Source organism: Mobula hypostoma, chromosome 6 (genome assembly GCF_963921235.1).
Source record: "Mobula hypostoma chromosome 6, sMobHyp1.1, whole genome shotgun sequence".
Classification (NCBI taxonomy): domain Eukaryota; kingdom Metazoa; phylum Chordata; class Chondrichthyes; order Myliobatiformes; family Myliobatidae; genus Mobula; species Mobula hypostoma.
This window is the reverse complement of record NC_086102.1, coordinates 47,143,741-47,166,570: the sequence shown is the minus strand read 5'-3', so window position 1 is coordinate 47,166,570 and position 22,830 is coordinate 47,143,741. Positions and strand designations below refer to the sequence as shown.

Below are 22,830 nucleotides of genomic sequence, written 5' to 3'. Positions count from 1 at the left end.
CATAGATAGGAGTAGGAATGAGGTCCTGAAGAAGGGATATAGGGAGTTAGGAAAGAAGTTAAAAAGCAGGACCTCAAAGGTGGTAATCTCGGAATTGCTGCCTGTCCCATGAGACAGAGAGGGTAGGAACAGGAAGTTACGGCAGATGAATGCATGGCTGAAGAGTTGGTGCAGGGGGCAGGGGTTCAGATTTCTGGATCATTGGGATCTCTTCTGGGGAAAGTCTGACCTGTACAAAAAGGACAGGCTGCGCCTGAATTGGAAAGGGACCAATATCCTGGTGGGCAGGTTTGCTAGAGCTGTTGGGGAGGGTTTAAACTAGTTTGACGGGGGGTGGGACTCAGAATGTGAGTGCAGAGATTAGGGTAGAAGGACAAGCAGGGGACAAAACATAAATGTAGCCAGTTAGAGGGGTTGAAATGTGTCTATTTCAATGCTATGAGAATTAGGAATAAAGGGGATGAACGTGGATCATGGATCAGTACGTGGAACTACGATGTTGTGGCCATTACTGAAACTTGGTTGGAGGAAGGGCAGGACTGGCTGATGCAGGTACTGGGGTTTAGGTGTTTTAAAAGGAAAAGGATGGGAGGTAGAAAAGGGGGGGGAGTAGCATTACTGGTCAGGGATAGTATCACCGCTATAGAAAGGGAGGATGCTGCAGAAGGACTGTCCACTGAGTCAGTGTGGGTGGAAGTCAGAAATAGGAAGGGATCAATTACTGTGCTGGGAGTAGTCTACAAGCCCCCAAATAGCCCTTGGGACACCAAGGAGCAGATAAGCAGGCAGATTTTAGAATGGTGCAGGAAATACAGGGTTGTAGTTATGGGCGATTTCAACTTACTTCATATTGACTGGCACCTCCTGACTGCAAGGGGGATAGATGGGGCTGAATTTGTCAGGTGTGTTCAAGAAGGATTCCTGACACAGTATGTGGACTTGCCGACGAGAGGAGAGGCTATACTGGATCTAGTTCTGGGTAATGAACCTGGTCAGGTGGCAGACCTCTTGGTGGGGGAGCATTTTGGTGAGAGTGACCACAACTCCATTAGCTTCAGCATAGCTATGGAAAAGGAGAAAAACAGACAAAATAGGTAAGTGCTTAACTGGGGAAGGGCTAACTATGAAGGGATGAGGCAGCAACTAACGAGAGTAAATGGAAACAGATGTTCAACGGTGAAAGAACAGAAGTAATGTGGAGGAAGTTTAGGGACCACTTGTGCTGGGTTCAGGATAGGTTTGTCCCACTGAGACAAGGAAAAAATGGTAGGAAAAGAGAACCGTGGCTGACGAAACACGTGAGGCAACTCGTCAAGAGATAGAAGGAAGCACATGTTAGATATAAGAAGCAGGAAGCAGGAGGGGCTCATGACAATTATAGGGTAGCCAGGAAGGAGCTTAAGAAAGGACTTAGGAGAGCTCGAAGGAGGCATGAGAAGGCCTTGGCATGTAGGATTAAGGAGAACCCCAAGGCGTTCTATGAGCATGTGAAGAACAGAAGGATGACAAGAATGAAGATGGGCCACTAAAAGATAAAGAAGGCAATATGTGCCTGGAGGCGGAGGAGGTTGGGGAGGTCCTAAATTAATACTTTGCTTTAGTATTCACAGGTGAAAAGGACTTTGATCAGGGTGAGGTCGAAATAGAACAGGCCTGTGTGCTGGACAATGTGGAGATTAAGGAAGAAGTGTTGGATCTTCTTAAAAACATCAAGATTGATAAGTCCCCAGGGCTGGACGTGATATACCCCAGGTTGCTGTGGGAAGTGAGAGAAGAGATCGCTAGAGCAGTAGCTATGATCTTTGAAACCTCTTTGACTGCAGGGGGGGTGCTGGAGGATTGGAGAATGGCAAATGTAGTTCCCCTGTTTAAAAAAGGTAATAGGGAGAATCCTGGGAACTACAGACCGGTGAGTCTTACGTCGGTGGTCTGCAAACTATTGGAAAGGATTCTTAAGGATAGGATCTATGAGCATTTGGCGAAGTACAGTCTACTCAAGGATAGTCAACATGACTTTGTGAAGGGAAGGTCGTGCCTCACAAGCCTAATTGAGTTTTTTGAAGAAGTAACAAAAGAAATTGATGAGGGTAGGGCGGTAGATGTGGTCTACATGGATTTTAGCAAGGAATTTGACAAGGTCCCCCATGAGAGACTCATCCAGAAAGTCATGAGGCATGGGATCAGTGGAACCTTGGCTGTTTGGATAAAAAATTGGCTTACAGGAAGAAAGCAGAGGGTAGTAGTGGAAGGAAAGTATTCTGCCTGGAGGTCGGTGACTAGTGGAGTGCCACAAGGATCTGTCCTGGGACCCCTGCTCTTTGTGATTTTTATAAATGACCTGGATGAAGAGGCGTAAGGATGGGTGAGTAAGTTTGCGGATGACACGAAGATTGGAGGAGTTGTGGATGGAGCTGTAGGTTGTCGAAAGTTACAAGAGGATATAGACAGGATGCAGAGTTGGGCAGAAAAGTGGCAGATGGAGTTCGTCCGGATAAATGTGAGGTGATACATTTTGGAAGGACAAACCAGAAGGCTGAGTACAGGGTTAGTGGTTGGGTACTTAAGAATGTGGATGAACAGAGGGACCTTGGGGTTCAAATCGATACATTCCTCAAGGTTGCTGCACAGGTTGATAGGATAGTTAAGAAAGCCTATGGAATGCTAGGCTTCAATAATAGGGGGATTGAGTTCAAGAGTACAGAGATCATGTTGCAACTCTACAAACCTCTGATGAGACCACACTTAAGAGTATTGTGTTCAGTTCTGGTCACCTCATTATAGGAAGGATGTGGAAGCTATGGAGAGGGTGCAGAGGAGATTTACCAGGATGTTGCCTGGATTGGAAAACAAGTCTTATGAGGCAAGGTTAGCACAGCTGGGACTTTTCTCTTTGGAGCGTAGAAGGATGAGAAGGGACTTGATAGAGGTCTACAAGATTTTGAGAGCATAGATAGGGTGGATAGCCAGTACCTGTTTCCCAGGGCCCAAATAGCAAACACCAGAGGGTATATGTACAAAGTTAAGGGAGGGAAGTTTAGGAGAGATACCAGGGGTAAGTTGTTTTTTTTTATTTTTTTTTTTACACAGAGGGTTGTGGGTGCCTGGAATGACTTGCCAGGAATGGTGGTGGAGGCTAAAACATTAGGGGTATTTAAGAACCTCTTGGACAGGCACATGAATGAAAGAAAAATAGAGGGTTACAGGGTAGCGTGGGTTTAGTACTTATTTCTAAGGAATATATGGGTCGGCACAACATCAAGGGCCAAGGGGCCCGTACTGTGCTGTAGTATTCTAGTGTCTGGTGTCTAAACTCCAGGGAATATACTGTATAACTTCTTTTAGCATTCACGACAGAATAAACCTCTCAACCCAGGAATTAGCCTAGAGAATCTCTTTTGGACTGCTTCCAATGCTAATATAGCCTTTCTTAAATAAGGGGACCTAAACTGTCACAGTGCTCGAAGTATGGCTTCACCAGTATTTTGTGCAATTGTATCAATACTTTGATATTTCCAAACTTTCAACTTTCTTGCAATAGAGGTTACAGGCTACACCTGCTGCTAACTTTCTGTGATTTGTAGACATTACTCTCTATTTTGCTCATTTGCAAACTTTCTCCATTTAGATAATAATCTGCCTTTGGACTCTCTTACCGAAATGCAAGATTCCACACTTTCCTACATTAAACTTCATTTAACAAGTTTAGACCCACTCATTTAGCATTTCTCTATCTTATTGCAAATATCCCCATTGCAGCACATCTTCCAATCCGTTTTCATGTCATTGGCAAACCTGGATCCTTTTTCTGTTTCCTCCTCCAAGTCATTAATATAAATAGCAAATAATCAAGGGTTAAGAACAGATCCTCGGCACACTCCATTTGTTATATCCTGCTAACATGAACAGAAACCATTTATTCTGATTATAGCTACAGACAAAACGCTGGAGAAACTCAGATGGATCAGGCATCATCCATGGGCCTCCCTTCACCTCTCTTTACTGACTACCTCCATTCTATCTTTCAGAACAGATGGACTCTTGATCAAGACGTTGACTGTCCATTTCCCTCCACAAATACTTTGTGACTCCTCCAGCATTGTGTGTGTGTGTGTGTGTGTGTGTGTGTGTGTGTGTGTGTGTGTGTGTCTGTCTGTCTGTGTGCATGTATGCCTTGCTCTGGATTTCCAGCATTGCAGAATCTTTTATGTTTATACTTGCCGATCTGTTGAGTTCCTCCAGCATTTTGATTGTTGCTTCAAATTCCATTATCTGCAATCTCTTCTGTGTGCAGATATTAACTTTACAGAACTGTATGTGCTCCTTTTTTGTCTTCCTTCCTTCTGGAGTAATTGAATCATACTTGCAATTTTTCAACCGCTGGTATCTTTCAGAACTGAAGTTCAAACAATTGCTCTGCTACCTCTGCAGATGCTTCCTTTAAAACCCTCAGGTTGCAGGCCATTAGGGAATGCCATTTTGTCTACCTTTACTGCATTTAGTTTCTCCAATAACTTGGCCCTCATGATATTTATTGCTAAAAGTACTCTTGTGCTGTTTGAAGCCAGCTCATCAGCTATCTTTTGATATATCATGCTTCCTCCACTATAACAAATGATGGAAAGTACTGATTTAATAAATGTGATATTTTCTTGTTTCACATTATTTAGTCAACTAAATGTCCTGCACTAATCCTCGAAACACCTGTACAATAACCACACAGTAATACTGGAATAAAGACTGACATTTAAACTCACCTTGTATTATAACTCGTAGTGCTAGAATGCAACAAAATACCAGTTTTACAGTCTCTGCACATACATTCACTGTGGCTGGTAGGTAGTTGTACTTATTCTCTGAGAAATTTAAAAATGATTTGCATTAGTTATCAATAACTGTACAGTCAATAAGAGTTCTCAATTTGAGAATTTAACAAAAAACTGTTCTGAGCAACAAAAATGCTGATCAGTGATAGCTCAGCAATGAATCAGTATTATGCTTTACTTGCAGATTTCAAAATCAAAACTTAGTTATCCTCTGAAAAGGATGTGTAAGTACGTAATTTTACAATAAACCATTATTGCCTCAATGTTCGTAAACCTGCAACGTAAGTGGTAGAAGCTCTCTTAAGCTCCCTACAATTATTCTTGCATCTTTCTCAAGTTATATTCTTATTCATCCATGACATGCAAATTTTATTAAGAGTTTTGACACAGATTTCATGTCCCGCAAGATCTGGCCGTGAGCAAATGGAAACATAAATTATCTGAGTCACTTAAATATAATGGATAATATCAGCCCTGTAAACCCCCCACCCACCCAAGAAAACATGTTTGGAATAGACTGAAAGTTAAAATGTATGTGTAGAGACAACCAAACACTCTAAACAAACAGACTGATTACGGCCAGACAATTGATTTGACTTCGAATTAGCAATTACTCCTAAAACTTTAGGAAATGTAACATATTAAGTGTAGCTGCACTTAATTATGTTTAAACTGAAACTTAATTAACAAACTTTGTCATACTATCCCACGTGTGTTTTTATCAGGACAGGACACGATTCATTTTTGAGATATCTAATCAGTTTTAATGATACAACCTATAATATTTAACCCCTGAAGCATGACCCATTCCAGCGGCTCAAAGCAGCCATCTATGCAGCTTTAGAATAAGTTAATCTACAAGCTGACTCAATAGAGGGTGGCATGGTAATGTAGCAGTGAGTGTAACAGTTTACAGTTCTAGCAATCAATGATTGGGGTTCAATTCCTGTCTGTAAGGAATTTGTACATTCTTCCTGCGACCACGTGGGTCTCCTCGGGTGTTCTGGTTTCCGCCCACATTTTCATAAATGTTCAGGCTAGGGTTAGTAAGTTGTAGGCATGTTATGTTGGCACAGAAGCATGGTGACATTTGCAGGCTACTTGCAGTACATATTCGGACTGTGTTCCTCATTGACACGAAACAAAGCATTTCACTGTATGTTTCCATGTATGTGTGACAAATTAAGTTCATCCTTAATCAATAATTTAGGTTGATAATCAGCAATTGCAGCTCTCTATTATTATTCAGTACATACTCAAATACACATTATATTAACTCAATGTCTAAAACCTATTTGTGATATGCTCATTCTATCAGAGAAATTGGTTTATGTCAATACAGCAATATAAGTATATTATACTTTATATTGCTATACTTTGTTGTCTGTAAGAGATTTTCAGTCATAACAATTTAAATCTTCCATCAATATAAATGAGGAAAATGAAAAAAGCCAAGATTTGATTCTGCTGATCTTTAGCCTGGATTCTTTTAGAGCTGACTGCTAACTACAATGTAAGTATCAGCTCTCTCCTGCACAATGTGATTCAAAAAAATCAGGAATGAGCTCACGGTCATATGATGACGCAACTGATCTCCCTCTCCATCACTGACTCAGCAATGAGTTCTGGAAAGAATTGTGAACATACTAGCCTAAGGGATAGATGTATTTCACACCCAGCCCTGCAGGCTTATGCCAGGAATGAATGGGGTATTCAGCATGATCCTATATATTTGGAAAGGGTTGACAGTTTTGATATAAAAGGTTAGTAGAGGTAAAATTTATCAAATTTCTGGCACACATTATGTTAAATTATTTAAATTGAACTGCGATTAAATTTCTGATCAGAGTGATGTTAAAAAGTCAACAGAAACGAAGAGCAGGAACAGGATGCAGCACCTGAGGCCTAGTTGCTGCTTGCTGGCCACTTCAGTTCATAAGATAGCCTTAGCAGTATGGCCCCAAACTCAAATGGACCTGCAAATAAGTGTGATGCAGGAAAAGTGCATCTGCCAATTCTAATCAATCACAACATTTATTTTGTGCCTGATTTTTTTGGGACAATATTACATTTGAACACTAGGTGGCAGCTAGAAGATCGGCCGGTGCAAATGAATAGGTTACAGGGTAAGAATCTTAGAATGAATAAACTTAATTGTCCATAAGAATTACTAATGGAAAAATCTCAGTGCAGCAATTAATCAAGATAACAACAATATTTTCTGATAATTTCAGTTGATGCTCAATAAAAAAAATCAAATTACTTAATTGTATCGTTCTTAAATTTTCAGTCTTGTACCAACTTGGTAAAACATTAGTTCGGGGACAATGAACACAAATTTCTTAATCTAATATGTTTGATGTGGATTTTCAAATTGATCGCACTAAAATTATCTACTTATTGCATATGTATATAATTTATGGCCCCTCTAAATTGAGAAGTCACCACATAATACAACATTTGCTGTAAAGGGTATCAGAATCATTACAGTGCATAAGAGTCCAGCTTACCTTTGCAAGAACAATTTAGGGCTATGAGATAGTGATTTTCCTGTAGCCTGCTATTTCTCCTTTCTCAGGTTTTACATAGCTTTTAACTAGCTTCAATATGGGTTCTGTATCAGCTACTTAAAACTGCCTACAGTATTATGTGAAGTTGTCTTGTGTAAATTCACACATTCTATCTTAACACAATTCCTTAGGACATCTAATAGGATAATGTTTTCATAATAGTTACTAGTCCTTCTTATTGGCACAGTCAGCATTGGAGGACAGATCATAACCAACCTCAAGTTTGTCAATGACATTGATGGGCTGGCAGGAAGTGAGGATGAACTGGCTTGCCTTATAAACTGTCTGGACCAGATATGGCATGGAGATCAGCACAGAGAAAACCAAGCTAATGAGAAACAGTGAGGAGACGATCATGATAAAAATCACAGTCAGTTGACAAGAACTAGAGACTGTCAACTAGTTCAAGTATCTTGGCCCCATCATCAACCGAAAAGGATCAAAGCCTGGTCTATAAGACATAAGACATAGGAGCAGAATCAGACCATTTGTCCCATCGAGTCTGCTCCACCATCCAATCACGGCTGATCCTTTTTTTTTCTCCTCCTCAAACCCATTTCCCAGCCTCCTCCCCGTAACCTTTGATGCCATGTCCAGTCAAGAACCTATCAATCTCTGCCTTAAATACACCCAACGACCTGACCTCCACAGCTGCATGTGGCAACAAAGTCCACAAATTCACCCACCTCTGGCTAAAGAAATTTCTCCCCATCTCTGTTTTGAATGGATGCCCCTCTATCTTGAGGCTGTGCCCTCTTGTCCTAGACTCTCCCATCATGGGAAATATCCTTTCCACATTTACTCTGTCTAGACCTTTCAATATTCGAAAGGTTTTAATGGGATCCCCCTTATCCTTCTAAATTCCTAATCCTAATATGATTAGGAATAGTCAGCATGGCTTTGTGAAAGGTAGGTCGTGCCTTACAAGCCTGATTGAATTTTTTGAGGATGTGACTAAACACATTGATGATGGTAGAGCAGTAGATGTAGTGTATATGGATTTCAGCAAGGCATTTGATAAGGTACTCCATGCAAGGCTTATTGAGAAAGTAAAGAGGCATGGGATCCAAGGGGAAGTTGCTTTGTGGATCCAGAACTGGCTTGCCCACAGAAGGCATGGAGGTCGGTGACCAGTGGTGTGCCTCAGGGATCTGTTCTGGGACCCCTATTCTTCGTGATTTTTATAAATGACCTGGATGAAGAAGTGGAGGGATGGGTTAGTAAATTTGCTGATGACACAAAGGTTGCAGATGTTGTGGATAGTGTGGAGGGCTGTCAGAGATTACAGCGGGACATCGATAGGATGCAAAACAGGACTGAGAAGTGGCAGACGGAGTTCAACCCAGATAAGTGTGAGATGGCTCATTTTGGTAGGTCAAATATGATGACAGAATATAGTATTAATGGTAAGACTCTGGGCAGTGTGGAGGATCAGAGGGATCTTGGGGTCCGAGTCCATAGGACACTCAAAGCTGCCGCACAGGTTGACTCTGTAGTTAAGGCAGCATACGGCGCATTGGCCTTCATCAATTGTGGGATTGAGTTTAGGAGCCAACAGGCAATGTTGCAGCTATATAGGACCCTGTCAGGCCCCACTTGGAGTACTGTGCTCAGTTCTGGTTGTCTCACTATAGGAAGGATGTGGAAATCATAAAAAGGGTCCACAGGAGATTTACAAGGATGTTGCCTGGATTGGGGAGCATGCCTTATGAGAATAGATTGAGTGAACTTGGCTTTTTTTCCTTGGAGCGACAGAAGATGAGAGGTGACCTGATAGAGGTGTATAAGATGATGAGAGGTATTGACCGTGTGGATAGTTAGAGGCTTTTTCCCAGGGCTGAAATGGCTAGCACGAGAGGGCACTGTTTTAAGGTGTTTGGAAGTAGGTACAGAGGAGATGTCAAGGGTAAGTTGTTGTTTTTTTTTTACACAGAGAGTGCTGAGTGCATGGAATGGGCTGCCAGCGACGATGGTGGAGGCGGATACGATAGGGTCTTTTAATAGGCTCCTGGACAGGTATGTGGAGCTCAGAAAAATAGAGGGCTATGGGTAACCCTAGGTAACTTCTCAGGTAAGGACAGGTTCGGCACAGCTTTGTGGGCCGAAGGACCTGTATTGTGCTGTAGGTTTTCTATGTTTCTATGTAAATTCCAGTGAGTACAGACCCTGAGCCATCAAACGTTCCTCGTATGATAATCCTTTCATTCCTGGAATCATCCTTGTGAACCTCCTCTGGACCCTTTCCAATGCCAGCACATCTCTTCTAAGATGTGGAGCCCAAACAACAGCAATGCTAGCCAAACTAAACTATCTGGAGAGACAAAAACATCGTTCTCAGATGCAAGTAGAAACTCCTGCATGCACTGGTGCTCTCCATCTTATTGTATGTATGTGAATCATTGACCTTGACAGCAGAACTACAAAAGAAGATCCAGCCAGTAGAAATAAGATACTTCATAAGGCTCCTTGGCAACTCATATACAGACCATATCTCAAATGATAAAATACGAAGAACCATCACCCAGCACATGAGACACTATGAAAATCCACTGTCCATAGTAAAGAACAGGAAACTGAGATGGTATGGCAAATAACAAGATTAAGTGGAGTCTGAAAGACCATTCTTCAGGGAATGGTGCAGGGGAAAATAAAAAGGGGCAGGCAGAGGAAGAAATGGGCAGACAACATTGTAGAGTGGACCAGAGAGAGCTTTGCTACAACAACCGTGAGAGATGGAGGCAACTGCTGCAGTGCCTATCTGTACAGCGCCCCTATGATCCAGAAGGTTTGAAGGATCCGTAACCGTGCTCTTCCTTTCCCCTTCTCTAATGAAAATACTGAACAATTAATATTAATTTTTCCTTTAAAAAACTTTAATTCTCCATCCAACTGATAATTTACATCAAAATAATTGGTTGTCTCCTTTAATTTACATTATGTAAATTGAATCTATATTCTTTGTGGTTGCCAACAGTCAAATTAAATTACTGCACATTAATTAAAAAGCTACAGCACCAAACCTTAGCATGTACTTTGTTTTACAATTGCTTCCAACAATCCCTCATTCTTATTATCACATTTAAGGTGCCACTATAGTAATACTGTAGTATTACAGTACAGTAATACTACACTGTACTGTCTTTTTAATGAGAAAACTTTGTGAAAAGATATTGCTGTTTCAAGGTCAAATAAAGAGTGGAGAAAGATGGATATCTTACTACTGTGTTTGCTGCAAGTCAAAATCCAAATTAACCCACGCAGGAAATAAAGTAAAAAGCAGCTTACGAACTGGGAATAATGATTGTACAAAACACACTGGATACAAAATGAACAGCACCTCTACAGACAGAACACTCCCCACCTGACATCCAGAAGATGTTATCCTTAATTACTGAAAGTGAACAGTCAAATGATCTTTTCATTAAGCAAAAGGACAGCTTCAGAAACTAGTCTTGAAAACAGTCTTTAACCATTCTCGCTTCAAAACTGTCATCCTTGATGACATACTTATTCCTGGTAATATCTGGTGAGCAGACCAGTGACACAGTGCTCACCCAGAATAACGATGGATGAGGTACCTCTGAAGTTGTGAGTTGTACCCCATTAATACTGTATGTCCTCCGTCACATAGCCCCTCAGAGTCAAAAAAGGGACAGAGTTCACTAAAGTAACTTTAGATTGGGAGAGCTTCTCGCTTGGTGATGCACTGCATGTCCTCTGCATACACTTATCTTTGAACAACAAGGATTCTAACCTTTGTCCAATTAAGTTCCTTTGCGCTAAGAGGCTGCTTATAAATGTGCCAACCACTGCAAAAGCTGTCTTTGGCTACTCCTACAAACTTCTCTTTCATATAGATACGACTCTCACAGGTTCTGAAATGCCCATTTCCCAGGATATTAGTCTTAAATTAGCTGACAGTGGGCTGATGAGCACCTTTGAGGCAGACTTCACCCACTATAGCCCAAATCCAGGTCAGTCATTGGGGATAAGGTGGATCGTGCTGACCACTGCACTGTTCATGTACCTTATGTGCAAATATGCTGTCTTGATGAGCAACAGGAGACTCTCAGCAGAACAGTCAAGTGGAGGGGATCTTGTCAGTTACGTTCTTTATGATGCGAAAGATCATGTGCAGCTTCAGGAATTGGAATTTCATCCCTGTTGTTGGGAATACAGTCACAGTCAATGACAGTTAGCTGGGGTAGGCAGACCTCCCCTCCTATTGACTCTGTGATAAATCCACTGGCCCTGCTTCCAGTAACTTCTGATGTTCCAGAACATGTCTTAAGCGTATCTGTGAAAGTAGCCACAGTACATCTCATGGATGTTCAGCTGGCTGCCCGCCGTGCTCTGCTGCAGGTGTACTGGAACCAGTACCCCATAATGCTGGCCCTAAATTTAAAGCTGTAAATGCGTCCATTTCTTTTGAAGAGTCAACAGGTTTTTGGTTCAGTTTCCTGGAAACCACTGGTGCTTGCTGCACCGTACGTCCATCTGTGTTCTGCAATATATTGTTAGTACTTCTCCAGTTCTCCTTGCTACTCTCCTCAGATTCCCAACCATTTTCTGGATGACTGTCTTGTCCACATTTGGACTGACTCTATCTTAGGGCTTTTCTGGCCAGACTCAGCATCTCACTCAAACTGTTGTCCAATGGTGATTTATCACCATAGCCTGATGCAACGAGTGAGGGCTGTGCAGTTGGTTCTGCAGTAGCTTCCTTTGAAAGGTGATCCATTAATGCACTTAGTGCACTGTTCAGTCCTTGTTTGCTCTTACTGAGTATTGAACACCCATGTGTTTCTAAGTTGGGTGACCTTGGACACTTCTGATCTTCTACCTTAAATAGGGTTCATCTTTCTAGAGGATGCAAGTTCAGGAGGACCGTGAAAAAATTTGGTAGAAAGCATGACAGGAAGCTGATTCCTGTCTTTGTCTTCATCCTCTATTTAACAACCTTGTTGTATTAGAGGGCTTGCACCAAGGATCAGTTCTTCAGTCATCTTCCTAGAGACAACTACTGTCTAAGTCAGCTGCTGTTCTATACACTTTTGCCTCAGCTAAGGTAGCCTCACCTTCATGCTCCTTCTTGAGTGCATTTAATGTAGCTTTTTCCATGTCTGTACATGCTTTCTCCATGTCTAAATAAGCTTTCTCCTTTATCATTTCAATTTTGTGCTTAGTATACGCTGAGTTCATTCTTGCCACTTCAGTTCCTGCATGGGCTTGTGCTGTAGCTACGCGGATTCTGGTTTTGCAAGAACGTCGCAAAGGTGCGATCAATACACCACACTCTGACCTGACTTCCACCAGTCGGTGATCGGTGTTGCTCAAATCAGAAGCTGACATTGTAGCGTACGGCATTCAGTCGTGCCTCCAGTTTGCGAGCGGTGCCTTTGAAGACAATTTATCTTTTCTCTCTACTGTCCTTGCAGTGTGTTGTGTACAAAGCTAGGCAGGGAGTTAAACATCTTCTCAAAAATTGCCTGAGGCAGAAGCTTTCTTCAGGGTTTTTAATGAGAAAATCTTTGTGAAAAGATATTGCTGTTACAAGGACAAATAAAGAATGGATGGAGATGGACTCTTTCTACTGTGTTTGCTCGAAGTCGAAATCCAAATTAACCCATGCAGGAAGTGAGGTTGATACCAAACAAATTGCATACTAAATGAACAGCGCCTCAAGAGGCAGAATACCCAAATTCAAAGTATGAAACACAACAAATCTTTTTTTTTAATTATTGACTATGCTTTGAGATACTTTATAAAAAATATTAAGTACATTCAATACTCAGATTATTTGGATACTTAAAAAAAAATGTTTAATTGCTTAATGACTTATTTATTTATTGAGAAACAGCGTGGAATACGTCCTTTGAGCCATGTCACCCAGCAATCCCGATTTAATCCTAGCCTAACCATGGGACAATTTATAATGATCAATTAATCTACCAAATGGTAAGTCTTTGGACTGCGGAAAAAAAATGGAGCAGCTGGAGGAAACCCACGCAGTCATGTGGAGAATGTACAAACGCCTTATAGACAGCGACAGGAACATGAAAAAGCTATCCTAGTAGAATACGCAGTATCTTCTGGTGCAGTTCAAAATAATGCAATATAAACATATTTGTGGTAGAATAGATCGAATAGAAAACCATATTTAGACTGTTTTTGAAAGGAAATATGTATTCATTTCTGGTTGGGAAGAACAGTTGGTGTTGATGGGGCTGATTATAAACCCTAATTAAGAATGAAATAAGAGTAGAAGGGTTAAATGTCACTAAATGTACAAAATGTGATTTAAACTCATTGCTAACACTATGACTTCCAGTTTAACTGCAGTAGGGATCCAAGGGCATTAAATTACCAAAGGTGAAGAAAAGGGACTGTAATTATAACATATTCAAAAATTTCTCAGTATATGAAAGCCATTTTAATTTAATGCTGGTTGGTGAGTCACTGTAAACAAGAAGTTAAAAACAAGAAACACCTTCCCATCCAACAATCCCCAATCTCATATCAAATCTTCAGTGGCAAGCAAGTAAATACACTCAACCTCCCTGGAAAGTAATTTATCCCTTCTAATCATTGATCTGTTCCCCCAAATCCCTCCATCAGCTCTTTTGCCTCAAGATACATACTGATACATCCTCTTACGCTCTCTACTATGACCCATAAGACCATGATATAGGAGCGGAATTAGGCCAATCAGCCTATCAAGACTGCTCTGCCATTTCATCATAGTTGATTCATTTTCCTTAAAAGCACAATCTTCCGCCTTCTCCCTGTAACCTTTCACGCTCTGACTAATCAAGAACTGATCAACTGCTGCCTTAAATACACCCAATGACCTGGCCTCCACAAAGATTCACCACCCTCTGGCTGCAGAAATCCTTCCTCATCTACATTCTAAATTGATATCCCTTTATTCTGAAGCTTTGCCCTCTGGTCCTAGACTCCCCCACCATAGGAAACATCCTTTCCGCACCCTGTCTATGTAGGCCTTTCAGCATTTGACAGGATTCAATGCAATCCCCCCTCATTCTTCTAAATTCCCGTGAGTAAAGGCCCAGGCCATCTTTCATTCCTCGTACGATAAGCCTTTCATTCCTGGAATCATTCTTGTGAACCTTCTCTGAACTTCTCCAATGTCAGCATATCCTTTCTTAAGTAAGGGGCCCAAAACATCTCACAATACTCCAAGCAAGGCCTTACCAGTGTCTTATAAAGCCTCAGCATCATATCCTTGCTTTTATATTCTAGTCCTCTCAAAATGAATGCTAAAATTGCATTTAACTTCTTCACCACCAATTCAAACTGCAAATTAACATTTACAGAATTCTGCATGAGGATTCCCAAGTCCCTTTGCACTTCAGATATTTTAACTTTCTCTCCTTTTAGAAAATAATCTAAGCTTTTATTCCTTCTACCAAACTGCATTACATACACTTCCTAACATTGTATTCTGCCAAATCTTTGCTCATTCTCCTAATCTAAGTCCTTCACAATCTTGACCACAAAGCCATCAATTCCGACATACAATGTAAAAAGAAGTGGTCCCAACACCAACCCCTGCAGAATTCCACTAATCACCAATCAGAAAAGGCTCCCTTTATTCCCACTCTTTGCCTCTGCCAATTAGCCAATGCTCTATCCATGCCAGTATATTTCCTGTAATATCATGGGCTCTATCTTGTTAAGCAGCTTCATGTATGGCAACTTGTCAAAGGTCTTCTGAAAATACAAGTACACAACATCCACCAATCCTCCTCTGTCAATTCTGCTTGTTATTTCCTCAAAGATTTTCAACAGATTTGTCATGCAAGATTTTCCCTTAAGGAAACCATGCTGACTTTCGCCCATTTTTTTCATGTCCTCAAAGTACCCCGAAACCACATCCTTAACAATCAACTCCAATATCTTTTCCTGTCTTCCAGAACCACACTGGAATCTATTGATTTTTGAAAGATCATTATTAATACCTAAACAATCTCTTCAGCAATATCTTTCAGAACCCTGGGCTGGAGTCCATCTGGTCCAGGTGACTTATCTACAACCGTCAGACCTTTCAGTTTCCCAAGCACCTTCTCCTTAGTAATAGCAACCACACTCACTTCTACCCCCTGACAATCTCAAACTTCCAGCATACTGCCAGTGCCTTCCACACTGAAGACTAGTGCCAAATACATATTCAGTTCTTCCACCATTTCTTTACCTCTATTACCTCTATTACTACTTCTCCGGTGTCATTTTCCAGCAGTTCAATATCTACTCTTGCCTCTTTTGCTCTTTATAGATCTGAAAAGAACTTTTGCTGTCCTTTTTGATACCATTGGCGAGCTTACCTTCATATTTAATCTCCCCCCCCACAGCTTTTAGTTGTCTCTTTTTTCCAATATTCTAATTTTCCACTAATTTTTGCTCCATTATTTGCCCCTTCTTTTGCTTTTACATTGGCTTTGAATTCCCTTGCCAACCACAGTTGCATTATCCTGTCTTTAGAATACTACTTCTTCTTTGGTATGTATCTATCCTATGGCTTCCAAATTGTTCCTGAAACTCCAGCCATTGCTGCTCTGTCATTAACACTGTTAGTATCCTATTCCAATCAACTTTGGCTAGCTCCTTTCTCATGCCTCTGTAATTCACTTTACTCCTTTGTAAAGGCTGATTTATACTTGTGCGTCAAATGGACGCTGTAGGTATGGCGTAGCAGCGAACCCTACGCAGTGCCTAAGCGGATCCCTATGCCGTAGCCTGATGCGTACCTCTCCCAAAATGTAACTACGCGTCACGGCAACGAAGACCGCAACAACTGTGATCGGTCCGCTTGGTAGCATCGCATTTCCTCCTGTGCTGCAATAGCTTCCCATTGGACGACTGAAGGGCAGGGAAAGAACTCTGGCTGCAATGCTTTCCATAAAGCTTTACAGACCTCCCAAATTATGGAGGACACATTTCGCTTTTATGAAAAAAGACGCTCACTTTAAACTTGTTTACCCTGAGAAAGACTACCATGACCATGAAGCCTTGCACGGGCAGGAGTGTGCACATGCATGACGTGCAAATATGTGACGTGCACATACGTGTACGTGCTCGAATTGCAGAGCGACGCAGACACACCAACACACAAGTATAAATGCTCACAACGGTGAAGCCCACTCGCGTAGGCTATGGCGCAAGCTAGTACACATAAGTGTAAATCAGCCTTAATTCTGATACATCTGACTTTAGCTTCTCCCTCTCAAATTACAGGGTGAAGACTATCATATTATGATCACTGCCTCCTAAGATTTTCTTTACCTTAATCGGTTCATTACACAACCAATCCAGAATAGTTGATTCCCCTAGTGGGCTCAACCACAAACTGCTCTCAAAAGCCATCTTATACGCATTCTACGAATTCTCTCCCTTGTGATCCAGTCCCAATCAGATTTTCCTATTTACTTGCATATTGAAATCCCTCATGACGATCACAACATTGCCCTCTTGACATGCCTTTTCTACCTCCCGTTGTAATCTGTAGCCCACATCCTGGCTACTGTTCAGAGCCCTGTATATAACTCCCATCAGGATCTTTTGACCCTTGCTGTTTCTTAACTCTATCCACAAGAACGCTACACCTTCTGACCCTATGTCAACTCTAAGGATTTGATTTTGTTTTTTAACAGAGCAACACCGCCCCCTCTGCTTACCTACCTGTCCTTTCGATACAATGTGTATCCTTGGAAGTTAAGCTCCCAACTATAATCTTTTCAGCCATCACCCACGTTACCTGCCAAGTTCTAACTGCACTACAAGATCATCTACCTTATTTTGTATACTGCATGCATTCAAATTTAACACCTTCAATCCCGTATGTCACCCTTTTAGATTTTGTTCCCCTTTTACAACTCAACTCATCCCACTGCAATTTTGCCCTATCATCTACCTGTCTTTTCTGATAGTCTGTCTACACACTGCCTCTGCTTGTAAACCAACAGCCTAATCACTTAGGTTCCCATCCTCCTGCCAAATTAGTTTAAAGCCTCCCCAACAGCTCTAGCAAAGCTGCCTGCAAGGATTTTGGTCCTTTTTAGGTTCCGGTGTAACCAATCCCTTTTTTACAAGTCATACCTTCCCCAGAAGAGATCACAATGATCCAGAGATCTGAAACCCCGACCCCTGCATTTCTCAGCCAAATCATCCTATTCTGACCTTCACTGCTGCATGACAGGCAGTAGTCCAGAGACTGCTACCCTGGAGATCTTACTTTTCAGCTTTCTACCTAGCTCCCTAAATTTTCTCTTTAGGGAGGACCACCTCAGTTTTCCCACCTATGTCTTTGGTACCAATATGTATCCAGACTTCTGGCTGTTCACCCTTCCCCTTTAGAATACTGTGGACCTGATCCAAAACATCTCTGACCCTGGCCTGTGGGAGGCAACATTCTCTACCCATTGTTTTTCCCATCAAACTCTGTTTCACTGTACCCAGGCTATTTCACTCTTTCTTACAATATCTAATTGAATCCTAAACTTCCCTGAATGCAGAGATCTGCCTTGGGTGGCCTTTAACTGAGTTGCGTTCTACAGCAGGTTTTTCACCGATTTGACTGATGGTTGGAAGAGTTTTAAAAGTGTATACAAACCTCTATTTCCCATAATTTTGGGTCATTTCCCCCCCACCACCTTGCAAAAATTCATCCCCACTTCCTCCATTTTAAATGATAATCAACTGAACTGGTAGCCAGAATAAAAATAAATCTCAAAAGGCTAAAGCGGAAAATAGGATTTTGTGATTAGAAAAATATACAAAAGTTTGGGCACCATCATTGGCAGAAAACTTCATTAGGAGAATCCGACTGCAGCCGAGGATGACATACAATGCACCCAGCATCAGTGTATACCCCAGTGAGCGGGAACATGAGAAAGCACAACATTTGGTTCCCATCTCCAACTCTGGTCTTTTGTCACCTGTAAATGACAAAATACAGAAAAGAACTTATTAACTTAAGAAGTTGCCAATGAAAAACACAATTGTACAATTCATCCTTAATGAAGATTCAGAATGCAAGTTATTTGATACACAGCAACTTAAGTTACTAAACCATGAGTTATTTGATACACAACAACTTAAATTACTAAACTATACAGACAAAATAAGTTTCCATCCTTGTTCTCCAGCTTATACTGAAATACACGTCAGTCTGATTGAACACAGGAGTCTTAGTGTTTTCCTTGCTGAGGAGCTGGGAATTTTACATTGAGATATGATTTAGCCCAATAACCACTGGCATCGTAATACATATAGCCTATAATTATACTATATTATTCATTATTTTCTGTAATTGTTTAATTGGCACCTATAGACCATATAAATGTAATGTTGTGAAGTCTGTATAATTCCATCACGTTTAAAGCATCAACATTTGGGAAGGTCACTAATTTAAGTCGGAAAAGTTGATACAAAACAGGATTTTATAAACATCATGAGGCAAGTTAATATTCTTATTGGCATGCATCATTAGAACTACAAATCCCATTTCCAGAAAAGTTGGGATATTTTCCAAAATGCAATAAAAACAAAAATCTGTAATATGTTAATTCACGTGAACCTTTATTTAACTGACAAAAGTACAAAGAAAAGATTTTCAATAGTTTTACTGACCAACTTAATTGTATTTTGTAAACATACACAAATTTAGAATTTGATGGCTACAACACACTCAACAAAAGTTGGGACAGAGTTAAAATAAGGTTGAAAAGTGCACAGAATATTCAAGTAACACCGGTTTGGAAGACTCCACATTAAGCAGGCTAATTAGTAGCAGGTGAGGTATCATGACTGGGTATAAAAGTAGTGTCCATCAAAGGCTCAGTCTTTGCAAGCAAGGATGGGTCGTGGCTCACCCCTTTGTGCCAAAATTCATGAGAGAATTGTTAGTTCAAAAGGAACATTTCTCAATGCAAGGTTGCAGAGAATTTAGTTCTTTCAAGATCTACAGTACATAATATTGTGAAAAGATTCAGAGAATTCAGAGACATCTCAGTGCGTAAAGAGCACGGTCAGAAATCACTGTTGAATGCGCGTGATCTTCGAGCCCTCAGGCGGCACTGCCTAAGAAACCATCATGCTACTGTGACAATTATAGCCACCTGGGCTCGGGAGTACTTCGGAAAACCATTGTCACTCAACACAGTCCGTCGCTGCATCCAGAAATGCAACTTGAAACTGTATTACGCAAGGAGGAAGCCATACATCAACTCCATGCAGAAACGCCGGCGAGTTCTCTGGGCCCGAGCTCATCTCAGATGGACCGAAAGACTGTGGAACCGTGTGCTGTGGTCAGATGTGTCCACATTTCAGCTAGTTTTCGGAAAAAACGGGCATCGAGTTCTCCTTGCCAAAGATGAAAACGACCATCTAGATTGTTATCAGCGAAAGGTGCAAAAGCCAGCATCTGTGATGGTATGGGGGTGCATCAGTGCCCACGGCATGGGTGAGTTGCATGTATGTGAAGGTACCATTGACTCTGAGGCATATATTAGGATTTTGGAGAGACATATGTTGCCATCAAGGCGACGTCTCTTCCCGGGACGTCCATGCTTATTTCAGCAGGACAATGCCAGACCACATTCTGCACGGGCTACAACAGCGTGGCTTTGTAGACACAGAGTGCGCGTGCTTGACTGGCCTGCTGCCAGTCCAGGTCTATCTCCTATTGAAAATGTATGGCGCATCATGAAGAGGAGAATCAGACAACGGAGACCACGGACTGTTGAGCAGCTGAAGTCTTATACCAAGCAAGAATGGACAAAATTTCCAATTGCAAATCTACTACAACTAGTATCCTCAGTTCCAAAACGATTAAAAAGTGTTATTAAAAGGAAAGCTGATGTAACACAATGGTAAACATGCCTCCGTCCCAACTTTTGTTGAGTGTGTTGCAGCCATCAAATTCTAAATTTGTGTATGTTTACAAAATACAATTAAGTTGGTCAGTAAGACTATTGAAAATCTTTTCTTTGTACTTTTGTCAGTTAAATAAAGGTTCACGTGAATTAACATATCACAGGTTTTAGTTTTTATTGCATTTTGGAAAATATCCCAACTTTTCTGGAAATGGGGTTTGTAAATGACTTCAAAAGATAATGTAAAATAATTAGATAATTAAATCAATTCTGGTGTTATCTGATATGCTGTGTGTCAGCACTATTCTTTAAAGATAAAGATTAGTTTTATTTATCACACGTGTATTGAAATGTACTGTGAAATGTTTCATTTGCGTCAATGAATGACCAACACAATCCAAGGATGTACTGGGGGCAGCCTACAAGTGTCACCATGCTTCCGACACCAACATAACATGCTCACAACTTACTAACCCTAACTTGTACATCTTTGGGATCTGAGAAGAAAATGGAGCACCTGGAGGAAACCTACACAATCATGCAGAGAGGTATAAATTCCTTACAGACAGTGGCAGGAGTTGAACTCCAATTACTGATCACTAGCACTGTAAAGTCTTTCACTAATGCTACACTGCCATGTCACCCCTGCTGTACATAACACAATGCAGTTTACTATTTTTCTGTCAAAGTGAAGCTCTTTCTGAAGCAAAATTGACTTTATTGATCTTTATCTATTGAATTGTCTTTTATCTGTACTAACCACCAAGTTGGTCAAAGTGAGTCTTCACTAAAAGTAAGTCAGCAGATAGCTTTACATCATCCTTATATCTTAATCTGTTATAGTCACGCATAAATGACAGTATTGAATAATTTATGGAAACAAATTTATTTGTCAAAAGTAGAACCACAGGATGGTTATAACATGAATGGAGGCCATCTGGCAGATTGAGACAGTTTCAAATCAATATAACAACAATCCAAACAGCCCACTCTCCCCATCACCCTGTAATTTATTTCCTTTAGTACATTTAACTATGAGCCGGCTGGTGGCGTAGTGGCATCAGCACCAGACTTCGGAGCGAAGGCTCCCGAGTTCAAATCCAGCCGGCTCCCCTGCACGCTTTCCATCCGTGCTAGGTTGAACGTCGAGCTAGCAACTTGGCCTCATAAAAATAAGAAAGCCTGCTTAAAAAAACGCCGTCATGACGGCGTTCCGATGACTCCACTCCACTCAGAGTTAAGGGCTTTCTTCTTCTTCTTCTTCACATTTAGCTAGCTTCCTTGTTAGATAGGAGTTCAATCTGCCTCCACTACCATCTCTGGCAGTACATTCCAGGCAACAATCTTTTCTTGCTTTTGTTTCACTTTAGTTTTGGTTCATTTTGTCAATGACCTTCTTTCTACACACCCTGATTCTTGACCTGTCAATAACAATAGCTTTTCTTTTTCTATAACCTTCATGATTTTAAGTACCTTGATCATAAATTGATCTTTTCTTTGGTAGGCAGAATCATCCTGACTTTTCTATTCAGTTCATGTAACTGACCTCACCCCTGGACTCATTTTAGTGAATATCTTCTGAGCCCTCTATAAAACCTTCGTATAGTTCCTAATTTTTTTTGAACAGGAATGCAATCAATAAGGGCATTCTGACACCTGTCTTCTTTTCCTTATTTTCCAGAATATTTTGTATCAAGGAATATCTAGAAGCCATTCTGTTCTACCACAACATTGTGGTCAATAGTAGTTAATTGTTTGGCAGTTCCCCAACCTTGTTCAGTACACTTCAGCCAACATAAATGCAGTCTAAACCTACCTTGATACTCTTATTTCTTGCTTAGATAATATAACTCTCCTAATCATTCTTTCCTCTTTCTAACGCTGCCCTATTATGCCCATCACTATTATCAAATTAGTTTAAAACATTCCCATTATGCAAGCAAATCCAAGGGCCCATTGATCTCACTTCTGTTGTAATGTCATCATCTGTCCTGTACAGATCCCAATTCCCTAGAACCCACAATGCCCCAGAAACAAAGTTTCCCATCAGTGTCATCTCTTCAGCCACACATTGACTTATGCTAACCTTCTATCTCTATACTCCCTATGTTGTGCACCAGACTGTAAATGGAAATTACTACCTTCTAGCTCTGTTTTTTTATCATTAAATTTACCTGCAAATCCTCATTCCGTTTTCTGCTTATGTTATTGGTACCACGAAGACCGAAGGATGGCTGCTCACCACCTGTCTCCAGATATTTCTGCAGTGGCTCACTAATATCCTTAACCCTGTGATATGAAGAAGGATTTATACCACCTGAAATCATGTCCACGACTGAGGAACAAATGTCTGCTTCCCTTAACTATTAAACTCCCTTTAACTACAATAGATTCCAATTAATCAGGGCAGCAACTTATTTTGGACAACTCTTAAAGAAGAAAAACTAATCAAGAAAATCACTGGACTCCCTTCATTTAGTTGGGACACTAAGCCACTTAATCGGAACAGGAGACTGTTGTTTTTAACTAGCGTCAATCTCGCAC

General features: G+C 40.9%; 1 protein-coding gene across 4 annotated transcripts in view; it reads right to left on the bottom strand.

Moving 5' to 3' along the window:
• The window catches only part of slc35a5 (solute carrier family 35 member A5), a 65,731-nt gene that overhangs the window by 24,504 nt on the left and 18,397 nt on the right, over positions 1 to 22,830 (bottom strand). For 3 of the 4 annotated variants that reach the window (XM_063050770.1, XM_063050769.1, XM_063050768.1), the window contains 2 exons: positions 18,202 to 18,348; positions 4,755 to 4,853 (listed from right to left, as the gene is read on the bottom strand). In XM_063050770.1, the coding sequence (XP_062906840.1) occupies positions 4,755 to 4,853; positions 18,202 to 18,325 (223 nt within the window). In that variant the 5' untranslated portion in view covers positions 18,326 to 18,348. The remainder of the gene's footprint in view (positions 1 to 4,754; positions 4,854 to 18,201; positions 18,349 to 22,830) is intronic. The other variant, XM_063050771.1, reaches the window with a different exon arrangement.